This window comes from Lipophrys pholis (assembly GCF_963383615.2).
Source record: "Lipophrys pholis genome assembly, chromosome: 22".
In the NCBI taxonomy this organism is placed as follows: domain Eukaryota; kingdom Metazoa; phylum Chordata; class Actinopteri; order Blenniiformes; family Blenniidae; genus Lipophrys; species Lipophrys pholis.
The window spans coordinates 10745037-10772172 of NC_137644.1; the positions used below are offsets into that span (position 1 = coordinate 10745037).

General features: G+C 42.5%; 1 protein-coding gene across 1 annotated transcript in view; it reads left to right on the forward strand.

The window, feature by feature from the left end:
- Positions 1-27136, forward strand: part of LOC308127367 (chemokine-like protein TAFA-2) — a 66443-nt gene that overhangs the window by 32125 nt on the left and 7182 nt on the right. Inside the window, exons 2-5 of the mRNA XM_080492382.1 lie at positions 5510-5613; positions 21900-22055; positions 25286-25410; positions 25992-26048. Of these exons, the coding sequence (XP_080348508.1) occupies positions 5511-5613; positions 21900-22055; positions 25286-25410; positions 25992-26021 (414 nt within the window). The 5' untranslated portion in view covers position 5510 and the 3' untranslated portion in view covers positions 26022-26048. The remainder of the gene's footprint in view (positions 1-5509; positions 5614-21899; positions 22056-25285; positions 25411-25991; positions 26049-27136) is intronic.

The following is a 27136-nucleotide window of genomic DNA, read 5'->3' on the forward strand; positions in this document are numbered from 1 at the left end:
TTTGCATCACTAATGAGGAGTCGCGGTTGTCGTTTATTACATTTATAATTCATTTTGGTTTGTTTCTGGGTGGAGGTGCTGCAGAGTGCTAAAGTGTGTATTGGACAGTGTGTTACACTGAGAGTGTTTTCATTTTCTTCAGGGTCTTTTTTTTTTTTTTTTTACCTTCCGCTCACCAATGCCGAACTTCCAACCTGAGTCTCTTGAGTGAATCCGCCGCCACTCGAGTGGAAGCGAGTGGGAGGGCGGCGCGAAGCGGCCGGGGACGCTTCCACGTTTTCGGTCCGAGATGTCGGGGATTTCTGGCTTCATTCAGTTTTAAACAAATTCACTTTGTACTCTTGAAAGGAAATTCGATGAGCCACACCGCGGCGGGCTTGACAGAGCCGACTCATAACAAAGAGATAAAAAAAAAAAGAATTTGAGGACACATATTTTCCGGGTGGAGCGTCTGAAAGATTCGATGCGACGCCACAATAAAAGTTCATCTACATTTCGAAGTGTCCTCGAGTGTAACGTGCAATATACTGCAGATAGGTGGAGCGAGGAGAAGTGAAGCGCCGCAGACAATCAAAAGACAATTACACATTTCATTTAAGCTTTGCTTTATTAGTGTTTGTTTCTTCCTCCTGCTTCTCGCAATCATCTGCATACATTATGAGCTTCATTTCTTTTGTGCATTCTGTGGCCACAGACTTAGATCCAACATGAAGTACTGCCAGACTTGAATACTGACGTAAACCTTTTTGGGGGACTTTGCAATGAACACTCAGACAGGCCTTTTAAGAAGAAACAAACTGCAATGTGCACATGTGAAAACTGCAGGATGTATGAAATTAAACAATATACCCTGGGGGTGATTGTTGCCAAGAGAATTACTTTTATCATCCTTCATTATTTTAGCATAATGAAAAATAAGGGAGAACCTACGTGATGCTATAGCGCATCATACCTCGTGCAAATAATCTACAGCTGTGAGAAATTGTCTTTAATACACCTTTTATTATCAATCTCATGTTTGTGCGTTAACTAGATCAAAGCAGATCAAAGTTAGCGTCATATTCAGATGAAACTAAAGCGTTTAAAAGACTTATTCTGAAGGTTTTTTATGTTACATATTAGATCTTGCCGATTTAATGGAGGATTTAAGGGGAAGTAAATGTTCTAATTATTCAAGCAAAGACTTTTGTGATGCCAAACTGTTCAGACTTGCTTCAAAAAAGAAGCTATTGCATCTGTTTGGATTAAACTCATGCCTGCATGAGTTACTCTGGTATTATTCATTTTGGAAGAATTTCTATTTAAGTCCACTACTTTTGAAGTATTAACCAATTTCACTAACTTGCACCAGACTGTGTAAGCTATGTAAAAAGAGTTCAAGCAAAAATTCCCGGCGTCCCGCAGCGTTTTCAACTCTGAGCCATGCTACATGCTACATGCTAAAGAGTTGTCGGGGCTCACCAAGCAGCGGCGCTACGCATGATTAAAGTATAAATACTACACTCATTCACAGCGAACTGGAGCGAGTGGTGGCTTACAGCTCGACGCTACGCTTCCTCAAACAAACAATGACGAAGCAGTTTTCGCATCAGATTTTTCAAACGTTTAAATGAACTCCATGAACCGAACCCGGAGCGGCTCACGTTGTTATGTCACATCACAGTTATGGATTTTTTTTTTTTTTTTTTTAACGTTTCTCCCAAGTTGCTGCGGACCTCCGAGTCAAGGTCGCGACGTGAAACGGCCTCAAACTGTAACAAATCTGCAGCTCAGCGAAGCACGGCGCTGCACCAATGACAACACGGCAGAGTCAGGGACAACAACATGTCATTTGTGGAACTGGGCTCTTAGACGGCACCTAACAAATGATGTCGGTCCGCCCCGCACTCTTTACCCCCCCCCCCCCTTTTTTTTTCTCACACGCGCACACACTATTGCTGTGGACTGCACAGCAATGTCCACTCGTCCACTTCCAATTTCTCGACCATAAATCAGTCGCCAAGGAGCTGACCGTTAGCGCCCACGCCAACCTATCTGGTCAATTTGTGCTCCATTTGAGAAAATACATAAACCTCAACCTTCAATGGCCATTACACTGGATGTTCCTGAGAATTTCCTTCGGCACGTCTCGATAGCCGCCTTGAATTTCCTGCTCAGTGTCATGAAAGAGACAAACGTCTCCATATGTGGCCGATGGAAATGATAAGGGATCGCTTGTGTCCATTGAGTTCGGTGTGTTATTCTACTTCTTGGAGACAAGTGGCTTCCAGCTTGTTCTAAAGATCTTGGAAATGGAAACAATCTGTACAAACCAGGTGATATTTGAAGAAAGAACAGAACAAAGTGATGAGGAAAAGTAATGATAGTAAGATTATTCTCCATTCTTCTTCATAGTCGGTTTTAATGATGTGTTTTGATGTATGTGTGGAAGAAACGATTTCACAGTTTTTAGCATCGAGGTTATAAAAAACTGCTAACTTGCTTACATGTGGAAAAAAAAAGAAAAAAGAATCTGTCCACTGGCTCATGGTGAACTCTCTAATTAACTACTGCATCTTGTTAAAACGCTGCAAAAGCTGAAGCATGAAAACCAGGATCAACGCGTTTCTTGACCTTGCTGAGTTTTTTTTGCTGCCGGTGACCAACTAGCAGATAATAATCCTCACACGGCAGAGTTGGTATAAAATCACAAGTGACTGTGAATTTCAAAGTGATTGTTGTATTTTGGTCGTCTTTTAAAGGCGCGGCGCGCCTATTTTTTTTCTTGGTTATCATTTTGTTCCGCCGGATATTTAACGCATGACAAGTCCTGCACCGGCCGTTTTTTTGACAAAATCTTTAAAAAACAAACGGCGAAAATCCAGAAAATCCCAGTCGACCAATATTATCCGAAACACTCCCGCCATTCTGGCACCGACAACCGTTCCACATTGAAAGCCCATTCTCACGGTGTTTTAACTTCGGCGTCTCATCTTCACCTTGTAACTCAGCGACTCTCCTCTTCTGCCCCGTGTTTTTGTAATATTTCATATCTGGCGGCTTCGAAGACAGAAAATAGTGTTTTATCGGTTTTACATGATGTGTAGCGTTTCTGTGTGTTTGTACCTACGATAGTAGAGACTTTGTTTGTAGACAGCAGATAATGATGACTTAAAATTTGGTTTTAAGGCTTCACAACTAAGGTGGGTAATTTGCCAAGAAGTACAAATGTGGGAGGAAGCTAAAGCAGCTATGATCAAGAAATAAAAATCAAATCGCCAAGACAACACAGGCATCATATCACAGTGATCGTCAGCCCTCTTCAATCCCTCTGTAGCAGCTGCCTGAAGCCTCCATTAAATCTTATTTTTTACTTGTTTACAGCTTGTTTACGAGCTACAAAGCTAAAAATGCTTCAAAATGGTTAAAACTGGTTAAACAGCTGATATGGGTAACAGTTTAAACTTTTAAAAAATAAAGTTAAAACTGTTCAAACTGTTAAAAAATGTTTCGTTTTTTTTTCAAAAGAGATAAAAATGCTAATCACAGCTGCACAAACTGTTAAAAAACATTCTCGGTTAAAAACATTTGGCAAACTTTATAACTAAATTTGAAAGGTTTGACAAAAGTGTCTCTTTTGGCCATAAAGGTTGCAAAGGTGGGGAATTCCAGAATCACTGATATTTCACTCAAAGTTTTTTTTTTTGTTTGTTTTTTTTAATCAAATGCCAAGTCCAGATTTTCTCCCTTTACGACACGTCGAAACTCCCCATTTGTATGACTAGCGTTTTCTAGTGAAAAGGGAAACAGAGTTCATGTTGTTACCGCCAGCGTAACTTGTCATTAGAATTCTAGAGGACAAACTCAGACATGCGAGTCCTGCTTTGTTTTGTTGCCACGCCGCTCGATTCGCATTCCGTTGCAACAGTGGGAGGTTTAAGAAAAACCTCGATAAAGGTCATGTTTGCTTTGCAAAAATAAACTTAATTACACAAATAATCTGAGATCCCCAATGAGGTTTAGCCAATCTATATGTCAATGCGGCGAGCAGATAAGAGGCGGGAGGCGGTAAATAAGGCGTAAACGCAGCTTGTAACATTGCACGGCTCCTGCCATACGACACCGTGCCTCTTCCAGTAATTACCGCGCCGCTCCTGCATCCTCGTTTGAAATTTGATCGCTGTCTGCCAGTGATAACGCGCTGTGCCAGATGGTTTATGCAGTGTGGCCTTGGCCGCACCACACTTCATTAGAGGGAGGGAGTGCAACGGGGAAAAGAAAGGTGCTCCGTGCGGGATGGATTAGCCACTGGTGCTCGGCTGGAGGGGCTTACCGGAGCCTGTCGGGCCTTTACCTTCTGCTCATACTGCTACTGTAGGAGCCGGTCGCACCGGGGCTGCAGGGGGGGGTGTAGGAGGAGAGGATTTGGATGGAGGGGTGCCTGCAGAGCTGTAGTCTGTCTTTGAAAAGCAACGAGATATTAGTCCGTCTTTGTGCTGTTTGGGTAAATATGTGAGCAGAGAAGTGACGCTGCTGTGAAGTTAAGTTAGTGGAACTGCGAGCTCGCTCGGTTCTGTGCCATAGAAACCGGAAAAAAAGGCGCCGAGTGAAAATGGAAAAACGACAACGGTGCTTGGAACTTTTCAAACATGCTTCGATCCCATCTACCTGAAAATGGGGGAAAACACAACTTTTCCAAAACTGCGCACCACGGTCGTAATAAATAGTCCTGCACATGCATGAATCGATAACAAACACAACGGCGGCGGCCTCCAGAGTGGTCAAGGTCAATGTAAAAGTAAAACTGACTTTATTGGTATTTTTCTGCAGGAGCAGGCGAAGCGTCTCGCAATACACACTGACACATTTAAAACACACACAGGAAGGTAAGAAATAGCAAGGACACAGACATAGATCGGCGCACAGGCTCGCGGACAGGATTAAAAAGTGAACAGATAATTAAAAGAACCACTAAAAGTCCCAATATAAAAAAAAAATATGAAAAATATGATGAAAAAGGGACAATAAATAGGTCAAAACGAGGTCGAACTTCCATTAGATAATAAGATAAAACCCAAAAGTAAAGAGCAGTACGACTTAAGAAAAATAGGATAAATTATAAATTTTGCTTGTTTGGGATTTTTCTGCAAACTTTCAGATTTTTCTCAATTGAAACTGCCTTCAGGTGGGATTGTGACTGTGTGTGTGTGTGTGTGTGTGTGTGTGTGTGTGTGTGTGTGTGTGTGTGTGTGTGTGTGTGTGTGTGTGTGTGTGTGTGTGTGTGTGTGTGTGTGTGTGTGTGTGTGTGAGACTGTCTGGAATCCTGCCCAGGTCTGCCCTGCTTGTGCCCATAAAAGTCGCAAACATTAAATTGTGTTAAGTGATACCGAAGATGAACAAATAGATGATCTTTACCATGGTAAATTTCGATCATCCTAATTTGACTGACTGTAGACATTTCTTGAATTGCCTACTCGTCATAACACTCCACTCTCTCTCTCTCTCTCTCTCTCTCTCCTTTCTTTTTCAGGATGAGTGAGCGATACACGCAGATCGGAAGCAAACTGGCTCTACTTGTAATGGTGCTTGTGATCAGTGTCTGGGAAATGTCAGTGCCGACAGAAGGGGCGACAGGTGAGCGGAACTCAAACAAAAATTGACATTTTTCAACATCTGGATGCGTTGTCCTACAACTCTTTTTTTTTTTTTAAGAACTTAATTATCTTATTTATCCCTTTTCTTTGTCCTCCAGCTTACATGCGCAGCGAACAGCTGTTTTTTATTTTGCTGTGCTTATTGTTTATACTGCCAACAGTTATGAATCAATCGTGAATGTGTTTGTGCTCAGATTTATGGCAATGTATTTATACAAACGTGTGTTTTATGCTCTTTCGTGGAGTTAAAGGACAAAGCTGGATGATAAATGCATCGTCAGAGCTGATGCATGTTTTCTCCTGAGAGTATTCTCAATATCAGTAGGGGTCGGTGGGGGTAAAGACGACATCAGACAACGGCACAAAGGTTCATCTGACAGCAATGTAACATTTTCTTTTCATTTCCCTTCAAACTAATACAAATTTATTTGCTTCGGCTCTTATTTTATCTTGATGAAATTAGGTTTTTTTTTTCAATCGTCTCCATGTACTGCACCGAAAAGCAAGAAAAAGTTTTTTTTTTTTCTAGTGCAGTGGTTATAAATGGATGCAGATGTGTATGAAAGTCACACAAGTTGTTTAACTGAACAATTATGTCAAATTAGATCGGTAACAAACATCAGGGGGTCAATAAAACTAAATGAGATGTCATAGTATGGCGACTCTGACTCAAAACACACAAACTTTCTGAGGTTGCTCGTCACAGGCAACGTCTCCTGATGTGAGCCGAGGGTTCTTCCCTCAAGAATTGTTAATTTGCATCAGACCATCCAACCGGAAGAGGTCACAAAGACATCTCCGAGACGTTCTTCACAAACTTGAAATTCAAGATTTATCGGGTGTTCACTCCAAAGGCACAACGCAGGTGAAAGAAACGCCTCAAGACGTTAGAAGTGTGAGCAGGTTTCCATCTCAGTTCATTAGTTACAAGACTTGGAATGGCATAAAGAGAGGAAGCTATTAAGCCCCCCCCTCCCCCCCAAAAAAAAAGAAAGATTCCCTTTTATACTCTCTGTACCATTGCAGGTCTGACAGTTACAATAAACAGTAAAGTATTAGTAAGACAGCACAAAGAGCCACTATGAAAAATGGTAAGACGTGCTCCTCCGGTAGTGAAAGGTGGAGATGGAAAAGAAATCAATTGTTTTGATGTAATTTAGCAGCTCCCACGACTCCATGTAGAGTGCTTTAACACATTTCCTCCCTTTGTCCCCAAGCTGCTCCATCTAGTTTGTTCTGCATCTTTTAACTGAACATCACCGTGAGTAGTCATTCTTTCAGAGCTAATTGAGTCATTATTTACTTCCGCTAAGTATCTTCGAGCACCTGTGTTTGCTGATATTTTATTAATTTTATGTTAGTCTGCGTTCATTATGACTTCAAAGCCTTTATTGTCCCAGTCGTTAGAGCTCTCACGGTCCCTAATCAAGATGTTTTAAGTCACAAATAAAGATAAAATTGAAGCGTCAAGATGACTTATGTTGCTTCAGTTAAAACTACTAAAACGTGTTGGTATAACTGGTCATTTATTTGGTTTGCGTCATGGCCTGAACAAGATTCGGGTTCCCGATGGTGTGCAGGCATCTCTTAAATTAAACTGTTAATTTATTTCTCTGTTTAGCTTTTTGAGAAGTTTTAATATTTCAAGGAATACTTTGTAATGCAAATGTGTGAATTCACGGGATCGGTTTTAACTTACTTTAAATATCAGCTAAGAACACTGAAATGGCAAAAGTGTTTGTTACAGCTGTTGCCGTCGTTTTGCTCAACAATTGAAATTGTGAAGCGGTGTGTTTGAGTATATAAACATTTAGCATCAGCGCACCTTGATAGCTGTTCAAAGAATTTTCGCTTAAAAAAGGATGAACAGAAACAACAAAGTCCTGAAGTTCAACCTGCAGTAAGGAGCTGACACGTGCAGCACATGTTGGATAATTACTATAGAAAGGGAGTACAGGCCAAACAATAGGAAAGAATATCACTATTTTCCCTTCAATACCCCAAAATGTCACTGGAAGGCGTTGTTGTATGCTGATGACACCAAGCTCTTTGCAACCAATTTATGAAGACAAGTAGACAATGTATGATACCTTAGTACTATTAAATTGACTTTACTAATGTAGTGCATCTTCTACTTCAGACACTATCAGACACTCACCCCTTCATACACACACGAGCGTCATGGCTGCTGTGCAAGGTGCTCAAACCACCATTGGCGAAATGCCTTTCAACGCACGGATGAGATGGAAGACGGGACCGTCAACATTAGGATTGGAAGATGACCTGAAGTACTCTTCATCAGTGTGTCTGAAGGCCCGGCTAGTGGCAAATTGTCCTGATGTACAATATGAAAAAGTCATGTCGCAGTTGGGGCAAAACAGGACGGACTGCCACCGGCAGCAGAGGTAGTTTCATCAAGGTCCACAGCAAAAGCCAAAGGCACTAAAGAGGCAATTAAATATTGATCATCCAGATGCCTTGAACAGCGAGTTGAAGCAGACGCTCGGAGTGATACTGCAAGAGAATGTAGTTCAGGTCCAAGTTTTGGACTTTGTTTAAAAGGAAGACGAGTTGCAGTCGTCTTCACGAAGGCATAATCTGAACCCATCCTTCAGCACAAGGTCTGACTTCTCATTCACGTCGAAACATAGAGAACGTCTCCTCATCAACACGTGTGTTGGGTGTCTTTCATTCTTCTCACTTATTTCTGGAGAGAAGGAAACCGGGTCACGGCAACTCGTTTGATCTGCCTGAATCTGAGTAACCTGTTGCACGGCGGGACACAGAGCAAAGCTGTCAGAGAGGCCGCCACTCCTCAGGCGAGGTGTTTGGAAGGGAAACTGACACTATTCTGCATCGCAAATAAAACGTCACGGTGGCTAAAAAGGGTTAATTGGATTGAAAAAGCCATTTCGGGGGTGGGTGGGCGAGTGGGTGGGTGGGTGGTGGGGCGGGGAGGTACAAGTTAAAGCTGTCTCCTCTTGCCTAATTAAAAGTGTTGTTGAATCGTCGCCAGCGAACCCACGGAGATCAATTATGGCAACTCAGCAACATTAGAAGTGGAGGCCAAACCCACATGTTTCATCTCTGGGAGTCCCACTGACGAAGCGCAGCCTCAGGTAATTGGTGGTGCGCGGGCAGTTCTGCTGCGAGCCGGCGTGTCCATTTGTGAGCATGATAGAAATCGCCCGGACCGCTCTCCTCTCTCTTTGTCGACCAATTAGATGGCGGCACGGCGCTCTGATTCGCGTGGCTTTGATTGGCAGCGTCCCCCCCACTCAAGGCGCTCATCATTTCAGCAGGAAGTGGATCAGAATAATCTTGTACAACATTCAATTTCTCTCTGATAGCCAGCGCGGCCCTCTGATTTCCCCCGGGTGTTATTTCTGTTGCTGTAAACCTGTTATCATTCAAGAGCTGAAATGAACGCCAAACACATCCAAAACATCCTTTTTTTTTTTTTTCCCCTCCTCGAGAGGGAGGAAAACCAAGCTTTCTCTCGGAGAGGCAGGACAAATTCACTGTTCAACACGGGGGACAAGTCGATTCATTAATACACACATGAGCTTTCACTCCTTTAAATAACCGGCTTGTGACGGCAAAGACGGGATCATGTTTGCACCATCAGCAATGCAATCCCCCTGACACTTATGGAAATTCTCATTTATTAAAAAAAAACTAACAAAAAAGAAGCCTTTACTCAGTTGTTAGACAGAGAAGCCCACTTGGTACAACAGTGAGTGTTTACAGCACAAACCAAATAAGCGTCTGTGGTCATCCTGTGTTTCCTTGTGCCTGTTTGTCCTTTATTGACCGGGAAGAAGCCGCGCAGGGGGGAGGAGTCGGACAGGAATTACTCCCAGGACCGTAAAGTCGTGGGGACATCTGATTTATTTTAATTAGCCGCTTATTATAATTGATTGTTAGAGTTTACTTGCTTTCCTGTGCTCGTACTCACACACACACACACACACACACACACACACACACACACACACACACACACACACACACACACACACACACACACACACACACACACACACACACACACACACACACACACACACACACACACACACCCCATGGAGCTCCGGCATTGTTTTTTATTGCGTCTCTTGCAAGCAAGTCAATAGGCCACTTTGCCGCGTTTATACAGAACAAATAAAAACAGATATTTCCTTTTCAGTCCACTTGCTGCTCAGGATAGCTGGACCCACATCAATATTGTAGCAAAAACAAACAGTATGATATTGTTTAAGTTCCTCTGGATTTTAAGACGATTCTGTTCTGGATGATTTAACCTCGGGTATATAGGCCACACGTTGCGTTGATGACAGTATTAACTATTTAATGTAAAAGGGGCCGACACGTAATTGGTCAGGTCAAGAAAACTATTTGACTTTATTTGCTGTTTTGTGAGTTTTCTTGTGTTTTTAAACACGGTTGGTGTAATTTAGCTCCATTAAAGTATTCCTATACTCATTAAACCAAACAACCAACCAACGTTTGTAATCTATTTGCTGGATGATAATAAATAAAACACATACATCCACCTACACACTTTGCTCGGTATTATATTTACCAACGTATGCACACAAAAACAAAACCACACACATAAAAGAAATCAGAATAGAAGTGCTCCTTCCATCTCATCTATTGTAACTTATAGACCATTGAATGTACCTGAATATAAGCCGCACCACCAAATTACAAAAGGAAAAAAGAAAAAGAAACGTGTAATTCAGGGCAATAAGTAAAATGTGGGCAAAAGTAAAGAATTCAGAAGAATGTTCCTGATATGAAATGTTTTTCAGTGTTTTTTTGCTTGCAAATGGGAAGTCAAATATTTGAAACATGAAATGAGGACGCAGGAAGATGCATTTCAACACGGCCATCATAATCAGAGAAAACACACTTTATTTTTCTTTCCAAGCTGCCGCAGTTAGACCTGTTGATGCTGTTTCTATCAGACGCCAATTTAAAAGTACCACTCTTCTTAGCCACCAACAAGACAATTTGCTCCAAGATTGAGGTTATCTCGGCATTGGTGCTGAAAATAAAGAAAAACTTTGAGCAAAGATGACAAACAGACCAGAAACCTTTAATTCACACATTATGTCTAACTTTTTTAAAATGAATTAGGGGTATTACCCGGACTCAAACGTCACAGGGGCACAATTTTCCTGCAATTCTTCCTATGCGAAGGTCTGATCACCCACTGTCAGAGGTACGCAGTGCAATTGTAAGGTAGAACTCTTCAAAGTCACTTCGAAAACACTGCCACTTTGCGGCCGTACTAAATATTTCTTCTCCACGTCTGAGTAGATGGACAATAACAACAATGGCGCCCTCCACAGTGTCATGACTCCCAGTCCGTGTTCTCCTGGGACTTGGTAGTTTTCTACAAAAATCGACCTTGTTTTCAAAACCGTTGCCGTGAAACTTTTCTAAAACATAAACAATGTTGTGTTTGATGTGTTTTCACTTGAAACGTTGTCGTGTCAACGGGAAATCGTAAGAATGACTTTGATTGAGGCTAAAAACCTTTGGAGTTATTTGTCATACAGTGAGAGGGGTTCATGGACGGCTGTTACCACAGCTATGTCATCTTTTGACTGACGTGTCTCTTCTAATAACCAATAGAAATACAGTAGAAAATGATTGGCTCACGACATGAGCTCTGTCTACTTTCATCCCAAACTTTTCTCCCCGCACATAAATGCTACTAAAAACAACAGCTCGATTCTTGGATTGCTTAATTTACCGATCCGCTGGAGGCACCAGTGGTGTGTGTCGATGATGTACAGGATAATTAATTTTCTTTTCCTCCATATTGAAGCGCGTCGTCGCCTCTGATTCACTGGAGGTGAAGTCAAATGATAATCTTATAAGACAGCTGAAATCAGTCTCTAGACGTTAATCCTCTCACATCTTCAGAGGATATCCAGAGTAGCACTGTTGAGTTTCCAGTGTTTATATGATATTGACACTTCTTTAGTTGTAAAGAGAGACTCACGAGTTGTTGTAAGTCAGGACGACCTCTGAATAGACAGAAACAGGAGCTTTACTCAGAGGTGTAAAGTTAAAAAATACGCATGTTCAGGTTTGGTCATCGTAAAACTTTGCTGCCCATTGCTCTCTTTTTATGCTCCTGAAGTTCAGATATTTCCAGTGCTCAAGCGCCCAGTTAAGGCCCTGACTGCCAAGAATGACATGGCTCTTGCGGGAGCACTAACGAGTGATTGACTCTGACAGACCAAAATAAAGTGTGTGCACGACTTCTGCAAACTGACGTAACTTCAGTCGAACTTAATGAGTGAATCAGTCATCAGACTGACTCACTCACTGAGTGCTGACAGCACAGAAGAACCACCAGAAGACAAAAAAAAAAAAAAAAAACTGTGCCTACATTATCATTATTGTGTACAATGTATTAAGAAATCTCCTTTATCAAGCAACTAGGCCACATAAACTTGGTCAACATCAATAAATTCTCTCATACAAACAGTGTAGAGAACATGAGAACCTAACAAACACTGTAGAAAAGTTCCATTGCCCTGTTTTGTTTATTGGTATTTTTCTTAATACTGTTTTTATTTAGAAACCAAATCAGACCGCTCCTCTCGCTCCCCTGTATCTGACCCCAGCTGTTGGCGAACCTTTTGAGCACCTGCTGGTAGACTGTGTGCGTCGGAAGAAGTCTGGAAAATAAATTCCTGGCAACCGTCACGTGTGCGGTGACCCGTTTTCCAGAGGTGTTGTGGTGAAGGCACTGACCAAGTTCTTCTTGTTGTCTGGGCTGCCTCGCATGGTGCAGACTGATCAGGGCTGGAACTTTATGTCCAAAGTATTCAGCCGGTTCCTGAAGCAGCTTAAAATACAGCACTGTCACTCGAACGCTTACTACCCCGAGAGTCAAGACGCCTTCGTCAGATGCTTCAAACAATGCACCGTACTTACCGTCTGGAGTTTCACTAAGACTGGGATGACAGGATTCATTTACAGCTGTTTCCTATATATGGCAGATGGTTCAGGAGTCTCTTGGTTTTAGTCCCTCAGAATAGGTTTTCGCGCACACAGTTATTGGCCTTTTCAAATTGTTTAAGGAGGAGAGGTTATGTGTGGTTTAATAGAAACACTCGGTTCAGAGACTTCAGACCTGGTCAGAAAGTGTTCTAATTACTGCCCATCCCTTGCTCCAGTTTGCAGGCGCGATGTGGTGGCCCTTGCGTCATTAAAAGCAAAGTTGGTGATAGGTACTATTCGATTTCCACCCCTGAACGTGGCCAGGTTAATATGCTGAAGCTGTATTTTGACTGAGGTCCCCCGGCTAGCTCAGTTGGTAGAGCATGAGACTCTCAATCTCAGGGTAGTGGGTTCGTGTCCCATGCCGGGCGCCACCTTCCCGTGGGCTCACCACCTGCAGGAAGGTTCTTAAATGGTGCGATGTGATCTGGGTGACAGTGCTCAGACTGTCATCCCCGGAAACGGATAAGCGGAAGAAAATGAATGAATGAATGAATGTATTTTGACTGAGTCAGAGAATCCTGTTGCGGCGCCTCTGGAGCTGTCCGGTGGCTCTTGTGCTGAACGCTCTGGGCTGTGGGTCAGTTTGTGTGCAGACGTGCAGGAGCTGTCCAGTTCAGCACCCCCTGAGGAGGATGGCTTAACAGTGGCTTTGACTGAGGGAAAGTTTGTCAATCCAGTTGCATTACATCATTTGCCCTTGCTGCTTTCCCATCGATCTGATTCGGAGCAGTTCTGATCTTGCAGGTTTGATTCATTCTTATTTCTCGTTGTTTGGTGATGTCTGCGCTCAGACGCAGGTCCTCAGCCACGCTATTGACGTGTGTGACGCTGGACCCATTAAACAAGACCCCCATCAGGTATATCCTGACAAACGTAGTCATTTGAACAGATCGGTGGACTATGTGGGACTACATGGCATAGCCGAGAACAGGAGCAGTGCGTGGAACTCGGCATGCCTGTTGGTGATAAAAGACAATGGTGAAGAGCACTTCTGTAGGGATTTCAGGAAAGTCAATGGGGTAACCAGGCTGGATTGTCATCCGCTGCCGGGGATGGAAGATTGTGTTGATCATGTTGGTGCAGCCAAATATGTCACCAAGCTTGACTTGCTTAAAGGGTACTGGCAGGTCTTTTTTTAACAGAATGCGCCAAAGAAATATCTGCATTTGTTACACCCGACGACTTACTCCAGTATAAGGTCATGGCTTTCGGCATGTGCTTTTAAATGTCTGATGAATGTTGTGCTGTCTGGTTTGCCTTTCTGTGAAGCCTACCTTGATGACTTGGTTATTTGTTTGTCATCCTGGGTAGAGCATTCAGACCCTTTGGCCAGGGTCTTCATGTGTCTACGGGAAGGCAGTCCGACGGTGAACTTATATAAATGTGAATTTGACCAAGCTACTGTAATGTACTTGGGGAAACAAATGGGGGGTAGGTCAGGTGCACCCGGTTCAAGCCAAGGATCAAGGCAATTTCAGTTGTCCCGCCTCCTACTAACCGTACTGATGTTTTGGGGGCACATTTTCCCCCTTTTTTCTTCTATTGCTTTTTTTCTCCCCGTTATTTTTCTTCATACCGTTTTTAGATATTAAGCGGTTTGAACTCATTCTTTTTTGCGAGTCTGTTTAGTAATCAGTGCTCTCCGTAGTATTTTCTCCTTTAAACGCTCCCGCTCTGTCTATAAATAGGCCGGGTTGCAGAGGTTTTGATTGCATCTCCGCTGCCAGGAGTGCGCCTTGTCTTGATGCACGCTCCCGCCATCAGCTATGCCACGCCGCCGGCCTCTGTCCTGAACTGCCGGTAGCCATTAGGCTATTTGTTAGCAGAAGCTTGTTTTGGCATGGCTGGACCGGCTGTCCTGTTTGTGCTTATTGATCTGATTTTGTTTGGGTTTTTGACTTAGCCGGGTGTCGGTACTGGCTCCTATGGCCCTGCATAGGGTTGACCATTCTGCTAACTCTTTCCTGACATATGCAGGTATAATAGAAACAAATCTGCTTCACTTGAACCTTTTGTCCTGAGTGATGCTGGCCACATTAGCTCAGTGACCACGTAATCAGTGCGCTCAGTGAAAGCCAGCATCGCATCTCCCTCCGACGAGCACCATGGATACACCTGCACCTGAATTTCATATTGCGCTGCCATCTCAGCACACTGCACCTCTGGCTGCTCAAGTGGGTGGAGAGAGTTTTAAATTCTGACCTTCAGATTGTGCCAGTGCCATCCCCGCAGACGCATCGCGGCCTTGAGTTTCAGCGCCCACAATGGGAAACCACTTAGCAAGAATCAAAACACACAGGTTGCTGAGGGGGAACTTGAACCTGAGAGGAATGAAATGTTTCCAGAGGACCATACTGGGTGCTTTTAGACGTTAGCGGCGATCGGGTGGTGCAGATTCGGCAGCATGTCACTTGAGGTGCTTTCCATGCTGCTCTGAATGTTTCTCTGACGCGTGACCTCCATATCTGACTTATGCTCTGTTGTATGCATTGGAGAGACGCTTGCTCTGCACCTTCCACTCTCTGTACTTTGTAATAAAAATGACTTATATGATGCATAAGGAGCATCTTGCCAAGGAAAGGAAAACACTACTTGCACCCCTGAGAGAGCCATTACTACTGGTTCAACATAACAATCATTTCCACCCTTCAGTTTTGTGACGGTGGCTTAAAGATGGTCTAAAAATGTTGTTTGTCATGTGTCACTCTTCAAATAGTTTCAGAGGAAAACTGCTTACTCCTATTAGCGCAATGCTTCATCTCCTCATTATGTTGTAAAGAAGGAAAATCCACTCAGCCACTTCATCACTAAAGAAGAATCCCTCTATGAGAGAGTCAGTGTTTTGGCGACACACAAAGCAAAGCAATGATTACATTATCATTCACAACAGCTTCATGAATGATACAAAGTATGCATCATTTGCAGTTTCCCCGACGGTCTCCCGAGACCAATGTATAAAAGCTTCTGGAGCAAAGTAATTTCAGCGGTGCGCAGAAAAGAAAAAGCCCATCACTTCTCACTGAAAGCTGCTTTGGTTCAAAGGATCCTCGAAAAGGCACAAATGCCTGCTGTCTGCCTGTCAGTGTCAGGTGTCGGGAGTTCACACAGGAGTTTGTGCTCAGGACTAAAACCCATTTTGAGTCTGAGGTGTTGGATTTAACTGAGACAACAAGCTGGTTTGCTGTGATGGACTTTTCATTACCGACCATGAACAGTGGCTTTATCAGGTCCTTGAGGTGGTCTCACCTGAACCCATTCACCAAGTTTCACTCATGCACCACTTTTTTTTTGTCAACAGTCTACGTTCTCTTTATATTTTTATGTTTTTTTTTTTTTTTTTTTTAAATACGAATCACAGGCATGTTCACGCTCACATTATTTTAAACAAAAACAACAACACACTGATGTCTTCTTTTGAGTTGTTAATGCACTTGAGAGGAAATGAGAAACTGAGGTGTCAAAAAATTGCATTTATTTACTACAAGATTAGATTATCTTTCTGTAGAAAATATCTGACTTCTTTTTTAATCAGGGAAGTAATAGAAGAAATTCTAATCGGAATGGAAATGTTTTATCCGGAGCCTAAACATTGCTAAAACACAAACAACAAAGAAACATAACACAACAAAAGAAGTGTGGCCCAAGCAGGTGAAAGAAAAGACAAATACATTATTATGCCAAAATCTAAAGGCTGGGAGAAAACATGCTGCAGAAAATTCTCTGAAGGAGTTAAGCACTAAAACAAATGACGATGCGGTGGAATAAAATGCTGTGACACTAAAATTACTTTGCCACATGACAAAAATGTAAAATCGATACTTTTACCCCCCGAAAACAAGTTGTCACTTAAACAGGAAAAGTACAGGGACATAGTGAAAGTATATGTATGATGTCATTGTTTTGAAACGACCAATGGAATTCAATGAGGGTGAACCCATCATGCGTCCAGCTCTGAAATGGTGAAGCGCTGCTTCAGGCCTCGACGAGTTCCCACACACTATGGAATCAACATGGAGCCTCTCTCTGAATGTAGTTGTAATCGAGTATTCATAACAGTGACTTACAGCGGATTAACCCAAACACAAATCTACACACAAGAATCGAAAATCAGGAATTAGAGCTCCAGTATTAATCCATCGACAAGGCACTAACAGAGATTTAAGGACAGGAGAGAAAAAAAATAAATTCTCACACTTTAAGTTAAGAGCATCTTTTATGAGCTGAAGGATGAGATGGGATCAACAATAGAGTGTTTCATATTTTATCGGGCTTACATCACTGTAATGAAAAGTTGAGTTTCCGATGCAGTAGATGCAGCGTTCATATCTGAAGAAGGTTAAAAAGCTAAAACATTTACATAAGACACAACGAAATTGCAAATTTAGGCTGAGGAGTGGGCTGAAGAGTTTGAAAGACATCCGTATTTTAGACTTTATCTCTGATATTTGAATAATGCGTCAACTTTGACTCCCCAGGACAAATTAGCCTTACTTAAGGACTCTAAAGCATTGCTGAACCACGCAACTGTATAATTACTGGTCGCACTAAAAAAAAAAAACCCCGCTGTGGTGGTGGGAGACACGAGAGGCATAGATTCCAGGCTGAAAACCCAGATGGATACAGAGACTGTGTTGGGAAGACGAAAGAGAAGCCGTCTGCCTCGAGGGCTTCGCACAACACGCCAGATGTGAGAAAAGGAATGTGTCATGCGACCGATGTTTGCATCAGCGTGTGAAACGCACTTTACTGTAGGTGGGAAGGTTTTTTTTTTTTTTTTTGGTTGTTGTTTGGAAGGGGATGTGACGCTGCATTATGCTCTGATAAAATGGTAGTTTCACATCAAATAACCCGCTTCTTTTCTTAATGACATGATTGATGTTTTGGCTGATTGCGCGAGCGATTTCATAAAAGGTCATCCAAACATGATGCACGTTTTTCGCTTTCCTGAAAAATCCCATGGAAACAGACACGTCGGTGCGGGGTCGGAGTCAACCTTCAAAAAGCTGCTTTCCATCAAATGACAGGCCTCAGATTTGACTGGTGGTCGAGCAGGTCGTCCTTCAAACGCACGCCCGAGCTTTGATTCCCGGTTTGTGTCCTTGTTGCTCCCAATGGCGGGCGAGTATCTTATTCAGAAGCATTCAGACCAGAATTTACAGTCTGTCTCGCTTCTGTCATTCTCATAAAGACTGTTGGACATGAAGGACAGACTCATTTGTAGTCTAGGAAATTTTTAGGGGGAATGCTACTCACTTCACTCACTTCATTTTGAACATTTGAGCATTCGTGGTAACCCAGAAATACAGATTTGAATATGGGATTACTTCTGCAACCATTTACCAACATATATAATGCACTCATACTTTAAAAAAAAAAGAAAAAAGAAAAGACCAAGACAACATGCAACACCGTCTCCGTCCAACTACAAATGCTGCTTTTATAAGATTTGTTTTGCCACCCGGGTGTCCCGACATCCTCTTATCTAAATTTAATGGCATTGTGCTTGTCTTATAAAAGTTTTAAAACATGAGCGTGGCAGCAACAGCAGCGGACCTGTCGAGGGATCGGGGGTTTGGGGGATGTCGTGGGGTGGGGGGGGACTCTCTCCGTCTCTCCGTCACGGCAGGTTTAAAGACGGACTCCGGCTTTGCAGGACAGCCCGATCCCCGAGCGAAATGCTTTCTCTTCTGTATCCGCTGGCTGGGGGAGCTGAGCGGGCATCAAAGTAGAAGCGCAAATCCAGTCCGAAACACCGGAGCCTCTCAGTGTGAAGCTCCTGGCAGCACTTCTCTTGCAAACCTCTAAAGCAGCTTCGGCTTGCTGTCTGTTTGTCTCTCAAATCTCCTCTCGCTCGCGGGCAGAGCATGACTGAGCACTTTTTTTTTTTTTTTTGGCGACTACCTGCGTTATTTTTTCGCCGTATGCGGAAGGGCAGAAGCGGTTTTACAAACAGACTTCATAATATGCAAAAAGAGTTTTCAGAAAGGCTTCCCCTTTACATGGCGGAAACGCCGAAATCGATGTGGGTGCACCGTTTTGGGAGACGCTTTCACGTGAAAACTTTGTCACGTAAACGTGGCCTAAAGCAGGATTTCCCTTTTTTCCTTTCCCCACTGTTTGTATTTATTGTCCTCCACTAACTGCTGTTTATTTATCTCTTTATCGGCTATTGGTGAAACGTCTGATACCATCTGAACCCATAAAAGCGGCCTTCTAAAAGTGAAAGCCATTCACTCGACACTCGTTACGCGGATCCTAAATCAAATAACACTGACATCCCAGAGGAGTTAAAGTGCTTAATATTGTTAGATCGGTTTCCAGCAAAAAGCAGCTGATTCTTCCACCGCGAGCTGCTGCAGCTGCCAGGAAGCGTTTCCGTCCCCACCTATATAACGGCGAAAAGCCACATGAACTTTATTTGAGTTGCGACAGTACAGACAGTCAGCACGAGTTTGTGGATTTACTGTTTACCGCTGCAGCGGCGGAGAGTATTTCTGCAGAAAATGTCACATGCAATTAAAAGAGAATGGAGCCGCTCGGGCTGTAAATAATTCAGACAATGGAGCGTGATCTGGAAATTGGCTCCAGATACTGCAGAGCTGCACTTTCCCCCCCTTTACATATCTGAATTTTTCACGCGCTGCAGCTTGTTGTGAGAACTCTCGAAAGATATTATAAATGGGTGATTGAATGATTTAACGGGCAGTTTCTTTGAATTTTCCAATAGTGATACACCGATGCCACCGTTTTAAAGGATGAGTACAAAAACGAGTACTAATCTTGCTGATACCGAGTACCGATACTGGTATCGGTATCTGCTCATCCCTAATTTCACTGTGATGATGGAGGTTGAATACTTCCAGGGTTGTTGATGTCAGATCTTGATTGATACTTAAAGGGTATTTAAAGGTGTCGTGACTCAACAGATAATATTTCTCTGTACAATTCATCATGTGATTTCCTTGAAGCCATGTTGACTGGATGACCTTTTTAGTTTTTGTACATTCGTCATACAAAATAAAAATAAAACTGCAGCAACCATCAAGATCAGCAATTTTTTGGAGGTTACACATCTTGACAAAGAATTTCTTATTGCTCTTAATTTCCCTCGAATAACCCTATGCTGATAACTGATGATCTGAATACCACAGGCCAGATGGTGAATTGAATAATGGCTAAAAATCCCATCGCAACCAACACAAAATGAAAACAAAAAAACAAATCAAGAAAAGTCAAAGCGGCTAATTTGTGTCCTTTTGATTTGAATGGATGAAGTGAATTAAAAACACTTTAAAGAGCAATCAGTGTTGGAAAAAGGAACAAACAACATTAAGAAATCAACATTTTTGTTGCCTTTCGATTCATCGTGGATGAAAGTAACCTTTCAGAGAAGCGTTGCCTCGACAGCAACGGAGTGGCGACAACAACACAGTTTGCATGGTTTGCAACTAGTTAGTGTTGGTGTTTTTTTTTTTTTTTTCTTTGATACATCGCACCCGGCAGGGAATAATACATGCAAATGTACATCTTATTGGAGAAACTGTTAAATCCTCCACTGTTATTGTCTTCAATTTACTTGCATATGTGTCGGGAAAAGTACTGGCAGGGACTGTGTGTGAAAGCATGTGGAAAACTTTCGCACAAGAGCACACATAATATCCATTTAGCAGTTTTGATTTAATGAATACGGAAAGGTGGGCACAAACTACATGGAGGAGTTCATCCTAATACACTAATTCACGTACAATGTGATCTGTGGTGCCTGAAAGCATCTGCAGCGTTTCTGATTGCATCTGACACTTGAGAAAGGAGGGTGCAAATCAGCTGGAACAGAGGAGGCTGCTGTTATTGTGGCAGAGAGGCGATTCCTCAGACGCACTTTTATTATGACAACTTCTTGGATATTGCAATCATTTCTTAATTTCTTCTGTTGTTCTTTTCGCTGGATTCAGAGCGGAGTGCAGTGCTCTTTTCTCGCAATTCTGAGAGAAAATCATCATTCCCAAAAAAAAGCAATAAGTTTTAATTAATTCAAACACAGATTTAGAACAGACGTTCCAGTGAAAAAGTTTTCAAATAAGTTCTAATATATAATTGTTACAGATATGAAGGTTGCAGACTGTATATCAAGACTGTTTATTAGTCTCAAAGTGAAGTCCTGTGACTGTTTACACAACATTTCCGAGTGAAATCACAAACCTTTCGCTGCGGGTTGGGGGTCCATTTTCACAACAACGGTGTTCGGAGGCGCTGAAAACACACATTTTCTGAGACTCCCAGTCCCAGAGTACATCCAAATTGTTCCAATTTTCTCCTTTCCGATCCACTTTTCATTCACCCCGTGGAAAACGTCACGGGGTTAAAGAAAGGTGTGAGAAGGCTTCCTAAAGGAGTTAGGGTTTTACATTATTTAAAGTTGTTCAAGGCATATTATTGCATTGGTAAATTATCATGATCTACGTTGAGTCATCGTGAGTTTCCCTGAAAGCTGAGCGGGTCCCTTTAAATGTTGTCGCCGCAAGAAATTGTGGGGCAGCATTATCTCATCTCCTTTGGCAACAGAGACAAGATTTTTTTTTTTTATCTATCTTTACTTAAACACTTCCGGTGGTTAAGGAAAAGTGGATAGGAAAGGAGACAGGAGGGACTATTAGTTTGTAGTCACACTCTCCTGGGACTTGGTAATTTCATAGCTGAGAGTGATTGTAACAACAGTCCAACATTGTTGTCTGTGTACTTGTACTCACCGTTGTTAATGTTTAAAGAGTATTGTTCTTATTTCTGCCATTTCTGTATAAACGGACATAGTTTTCAAGATGTTTCACTTGAAACACTATAAAAATGACACCTGTTACCTAAAAATACAGAAAATGGGACAAACATGAAAACGTACAACTTTGTGTGACGCAGACTGTATACGTTCAGACTGTATATGTTCAGACTGTATACTTTCAGACTGGATACGTTCAGACTGGATATGTTCAGACTGGATAACATGATTGAAGACTAGTTTCATACAAATAATTGAATAGAGATGTATGTATGTATCTATGTAGACCAGTGGGAGGGATACCTGCCCCTTTAAGGCAACTGGCGGTCTGCCTTTTCCACTACGAACACGGAGAGAAAAGAGACTTTCCTTTTGGGACTCGATCCAAGGCCGGCAGCGTGGATTGTGAACCACAGCAGCAAATTATTCTGATGCCGCCGTTGTTTTTCTTGTCGTGTCTCCAGCAGCGCACCATGTCCGGACGGGGACCTGCGAAGTGGTGGCGCTGCACCGCTGCTGCAACAAGAACAAAATCGAGGAGAGATCACAAACCGTGAAGTGCTCCTGCTTTCCCGGGCAAGTGGCTGGCACCACCAGAGCCGCCCCGTCGTGTGTAGATGGTACGGTCCACTCACTGAATAGTTCATGGACAATCTTTTTTTTTTTTTTTGTTGGTTTTGGGACTGATGCTTCTTTTGAGTTTTGGTAATATCTGAACGTCAACGCACACACGCACACACGCACACACGCACGATAGAAACTGCCAATTAAATTTTAAACAGCTGAAAAAAAATGTCAAAGGAAAATGATATACAGCGACAGTTAAATTATTAAAAGTGCCTCGTGTTTGTCAATGTTTCAATTTTCATCATTCACCGCTTTCAAGATCTGTGCTAGAAATGTCGTCTCGGTGTTTGTTTACACGATAACGGCGCTCGGAGCCAATGAAATCGCAACTTTCTCAAAATGGCCCCCAAGGTGGAACTTTTCAAAAATGCTCCGACTGCTCCGATCTGTGTACCAAACCAGGTTATCCTCAGAGGAAATTTATAGCGCTCTGTTTTTAAACTGGAAACAAAACCCGTGAGATGACGGGGAGAGTTTTTTGAAGGTGTGTCACGTTTCCAGTAAGCGAATGTGACGCTGCTCAGACTGTGAAGTCCGTGACCCAGACGCTCCGTTAGCATGCTAATGTGTCGGACCCCCGACGCGCCTCGAGTGGCTGCTTGACTTTGGTCTGAAAAGCGCAGCTTCCTGGCCCAGCGCCGGGAGTCGGTGGTGTTTGACCTATTCCTTGACATTTTAGTATTGACATTTTCTGCAAATTAGAGCTGTGAGCCACCGGCTTCGGTTTAAAGCTCCACGGGTGATCCCAGAAAAAATGATCAGCACTTAACCTTTTAATTATTCTTTTTTTTCTATGACCAGGAATTACCTTTAGTTCCACTCGGCGTGAGGCAATCGTCTCTCTATATGAAGATAAATGTCCTTCAAGATAAATCCTCCAAGACGTCGAGTCGTGGCTTTGTACACTCCACCTTTATGGCGACTTCAGACTTTAATACCATTTGTATCGGTGTTCTTGAGGAAACTGGTTCTCAAGACACCCAAGGCACAATGAAAGTTTTCCATTTTCACCTGAAAACGTCGCGTCAACGGGGCCACAGTCAACTCATAGCTCCGACTAGTGGTGAGACGCTGCATGACAGCTGAGCGGTAACGTTTCCGTGTATTAAACACCAACGGCTCGCTGGATTTACAGTCACACAAACACTTTGTAAAGTCCTGATTTTACTGACTCCTTTGTCAGTTTTAGTTTTGAGCTGCGATTTCAAACTGAAATTAAATTACAAAGTCACCATCAGCTTTACAGCCACAGCTTGTTTCTTTTTGTTTGTTTTGTTTTTTTACTTCTCTGCCAGAACTAGGATTTGGCCACAGTTCCTTTCTGGCACATAAATCTAATTAGGACATTTTGATTCAAACACTTTTCTTTTCTCTACAAAAAAAATTAATCGCTAATGTTTCAGTTTTTCTTTTTTTAAAGTGGCCACAAAACTGAAGTATTGATAAGAACTGACAGGTGAGCACTAACTAATCACACGCACACACACACACACGCCCACGCACACACACACGCACACACACACAAAAGAAAACTCTGATCATTCATGATTATGAGCTCAAGGTTGAAGCGGCGATTCACAGGCGCTTCAGATGAAAGTGTAATTCCTGCTCCCAGATGTTTTCGGTCTGAGCGGCCCTCGTCTTTGTGAGGCCTCATTAACCATCAAGTGAAATGTATCCCTGCACTCTCTGTGTGTTTGATCATCAATAGTCCCATTTAATTTCAGGAGAAACCTTTGTGGCTTTTTAATAGCCGCTGTTACACAACCACCATCTGCCCACAGTTGACCTGATGCACTTTTTGCGCCACACTGCCGCCGTAACCATCGCCGTGTAATACAAATGGATTCCCCCGTGTCATAAAGGCGCCATTCTGTGCAATTTACTCGAGTGTGGCTCCGATGTTATGCGTGGATCATAATGGCCGCCCTCTTCATTAGAAAGCAGCACTAATGCCTGTGGATGGGGGTGTGAAACGTGGATAATGACCGCTACAATACAGCAAATCTAACTGATGTCCTGTGTGTGGCACTGGCAGGAGCTTAATGTGCCGTTATGGAGGCCGTTGGGGGGGGGGGGGTTGGGGGTTATTATGCCCTCACATGACGGGAGTCGCATCTGCTTCCGCTTCCCGTCCCTGACACGTCGACATGTGGCAACCAGCCGGAGACCTGCGTGTCTGAATACCCAAAAATAGACGTGTTACTGCTCTTGAAGAAAATCTTACATCACTTACCTGAGACAGCTGTCAGGAATGTGACACGGCCTGATGAGACGCCGTGATGACGATTTGATTGATACTTCAAGGGAAGCTTTCACTTCAGGCGTCGGAGGGAAATGTACCCGGGAACAGAAACGCCATCTCCGCCATGAGCTGGAAAATTAATCAGCCCCTCTTCGTCTTTGGGACGAATTTATATCGTTTGTTGGTTTTTAGGACATCGATTCAGTGAGACTGAATGTGCATGGAAATGTTCTATGATGTAAGCACAGGAGTCACATGGTGGTGCGCTGGTTACAAAATCAGTAACAAAAATGTGAACCTTTAAATACAATAAAATACTTCAAAATTAAATTATGTTATAGTTTTCCATGTCAGACAACTCGACAGTAACTTCAAATATAATGGTAAATTATCCAAATTTTATTAGATTCCTTCTGATTCACAACCTCTGCAGCAGCTTGACCGGTTTACAAGACACATTTTCAAGAGAAAGAGCATTGTGTTGGCTTCACAAAAGTTTTTGCAGGAATGTCGAAAATGTTGTAGTTCGCATGACAGGCCACTAGTGGGTGCCGTTTGTTTTTGTAATGAAACGACACACACATGCAAATGAGAATGGCGAGTACACAAACATTAATATGGACACTATAAAACTACCCAAGTCACAGACATCATGCCACTGAAGTCCACCATTTTTTGCTATTGTCCATTTACTCGAGCAGCAGCAGCGTTTCAGAAAAGTTGTGTTTCCATGGAGACGGAATAGGAACGTAAAAGTAGCATTTTCAGTGACTCTATATGTAAAAAAATAATTAAGTAAAGCTTTTGTTTTACTATTTATTGTCTGTATCTAATAACATTTTTCATCGATTCCGTTGATTAATTACTATTTATCCCGATAAAAATGTAAAGTAAAATACATTTTCCACCTCACGTATTGAGAAAAAAATAAGTTTTTTGACATTTTCTCCTTTGACCTCCGCGTTTTTTCTACGTCAGCCTCGATAGTGGAGCAGAAGTGGTGGTGTCAGATGCATCCGTGCCTTGATGGGGAGGAATGCAAAGTGCTTCCCGATCTGAAGGGCTGGAGCTGCGCTACGGGGAACAAGATCAAAACTACCAAGGTAAGCTCCAGAAACAAGGCTGTCTCTTTAATGACGCCACGTTGGAACCTGTTGAATCCGACCTGACACGCTTCAACACTTTCTGCTCCTCAAGGTCAAGCGGGCCGTGGCTTCTGTTACTTTCTCACCCCCCTCTCCCCGCCTCCTCTGCCTTTACCTAAAAACTAATGTTTGCAGGCGGTGCGCGGACCCTCTGGGGCCTTTAATCAATGAGTGCCGTGTCTTCTTAGCACTTTCAGGCCACTCTGAGCACCCAAACTGGCCAATTACTCGCTCCAATTACCTGCTTTTAACATTGTAACACGATGCCCGTATCCTTCACTGTGTTATGACGAGCCGTAGACTTCGGTTCAGCCTCTCTCCATGTACTTAATTATTTAAACAGGCTGCACCACACCTGCCTGGAGCCGGGAGCCTGGAGCCAGAGGCTATTGATTCAGGGGGTTTGTCGGGACCTCAAAATGGAATCTATATATAATCTTTTTCTCTCTTTTTTTCCAGAAGTCGTGTCGAGAAATAAGCATGTCGTGATGACAGGTTTTTGCTAATTGCCCTTTTTCTTTTGTCGTCTTCTTGAACAGATTTCTGCTGACAGAGACCAGCTTTGGTAACGTCTGGTGCTTCACAGCGGAGTCCAGGTGATTGATCTGCTCGTCTTGTTCCCACTGTGATATTTTAGAGTTTGTTTATTGACGTTTTGAAGAGGCCCTGTTGAAACAGGAGTACATCTAATCATTCCAGTACAATTACAGTACATTGACTTTTTTCCTAATTCCAAGCGAAGAAATCCAATAACTTATTAACTTAAAAATGACTAATCTGTAATCTAAATAGACAAAGGGATATATGGTTAGACCTGCAGTACCAAATTCACCTGACATTAGTTACATATTTCCTCATCTTAACTTGATCATCTTCGCATATAGAACAAACTTTAAATATTTGCTTTCCTATTATTACAATAATGTTTAACGTGTTTTCCAGACTACACTCTTTCTTTAGGTTGTTTGTCTGTTTATGCGACTTGTACATTAAGCAGTGACTTCTAATATATATCAAAATATACCTGTACATACCATCTTCGACCAATAGAGGTTAAAAAAAAAACAAGAAAAAAAAAAAAAACTACTGGAAAATACCCCAACCCATTATTACCGTATTTCAAAATTTGATAAAAATTAAAAGGAAACCAATTTAACATATACATAATATATATATATAAACACCTTCAAGTATATTTTGCAATGAAGAATAGTAATATAGACTACATTCGTGAGGCGATTGTATCTTTCCAGATGAATGATAAATAAAAATGTTAGAGGAAAATGTTTCTTTTGTTTAAAAAAGACATTTTTACCATCTTTTTCACCATCGCGAACTCCGTACTTGGACAACTAATGCGACTTATTTTCGGTGAAAACGCGAAAAAGACTTTACATGCTCGTGTACGGTCATTTGAAAAAAAAAGAATTGAGAGAAATTCTCCCTACGAATCGTGAAACGCCGGCTTATTGCGCCCTCACTGTGAAACAGCACTATTAACCACACTCCCAGTAGGAAAGCTCCACGAGAGACGGTGAGGCGAACGATCCAAACACACAACAACAACGTGTTCAAAGCGCCGGCGTTACCCGGCGGACTTACTTTGCACACCTTTGAACTCAGTCGGTTTCATAAGTTGGGCGTCTTTCTGCGGGGCTGGATGAAGCCGCGGCGGCTTGGCGGG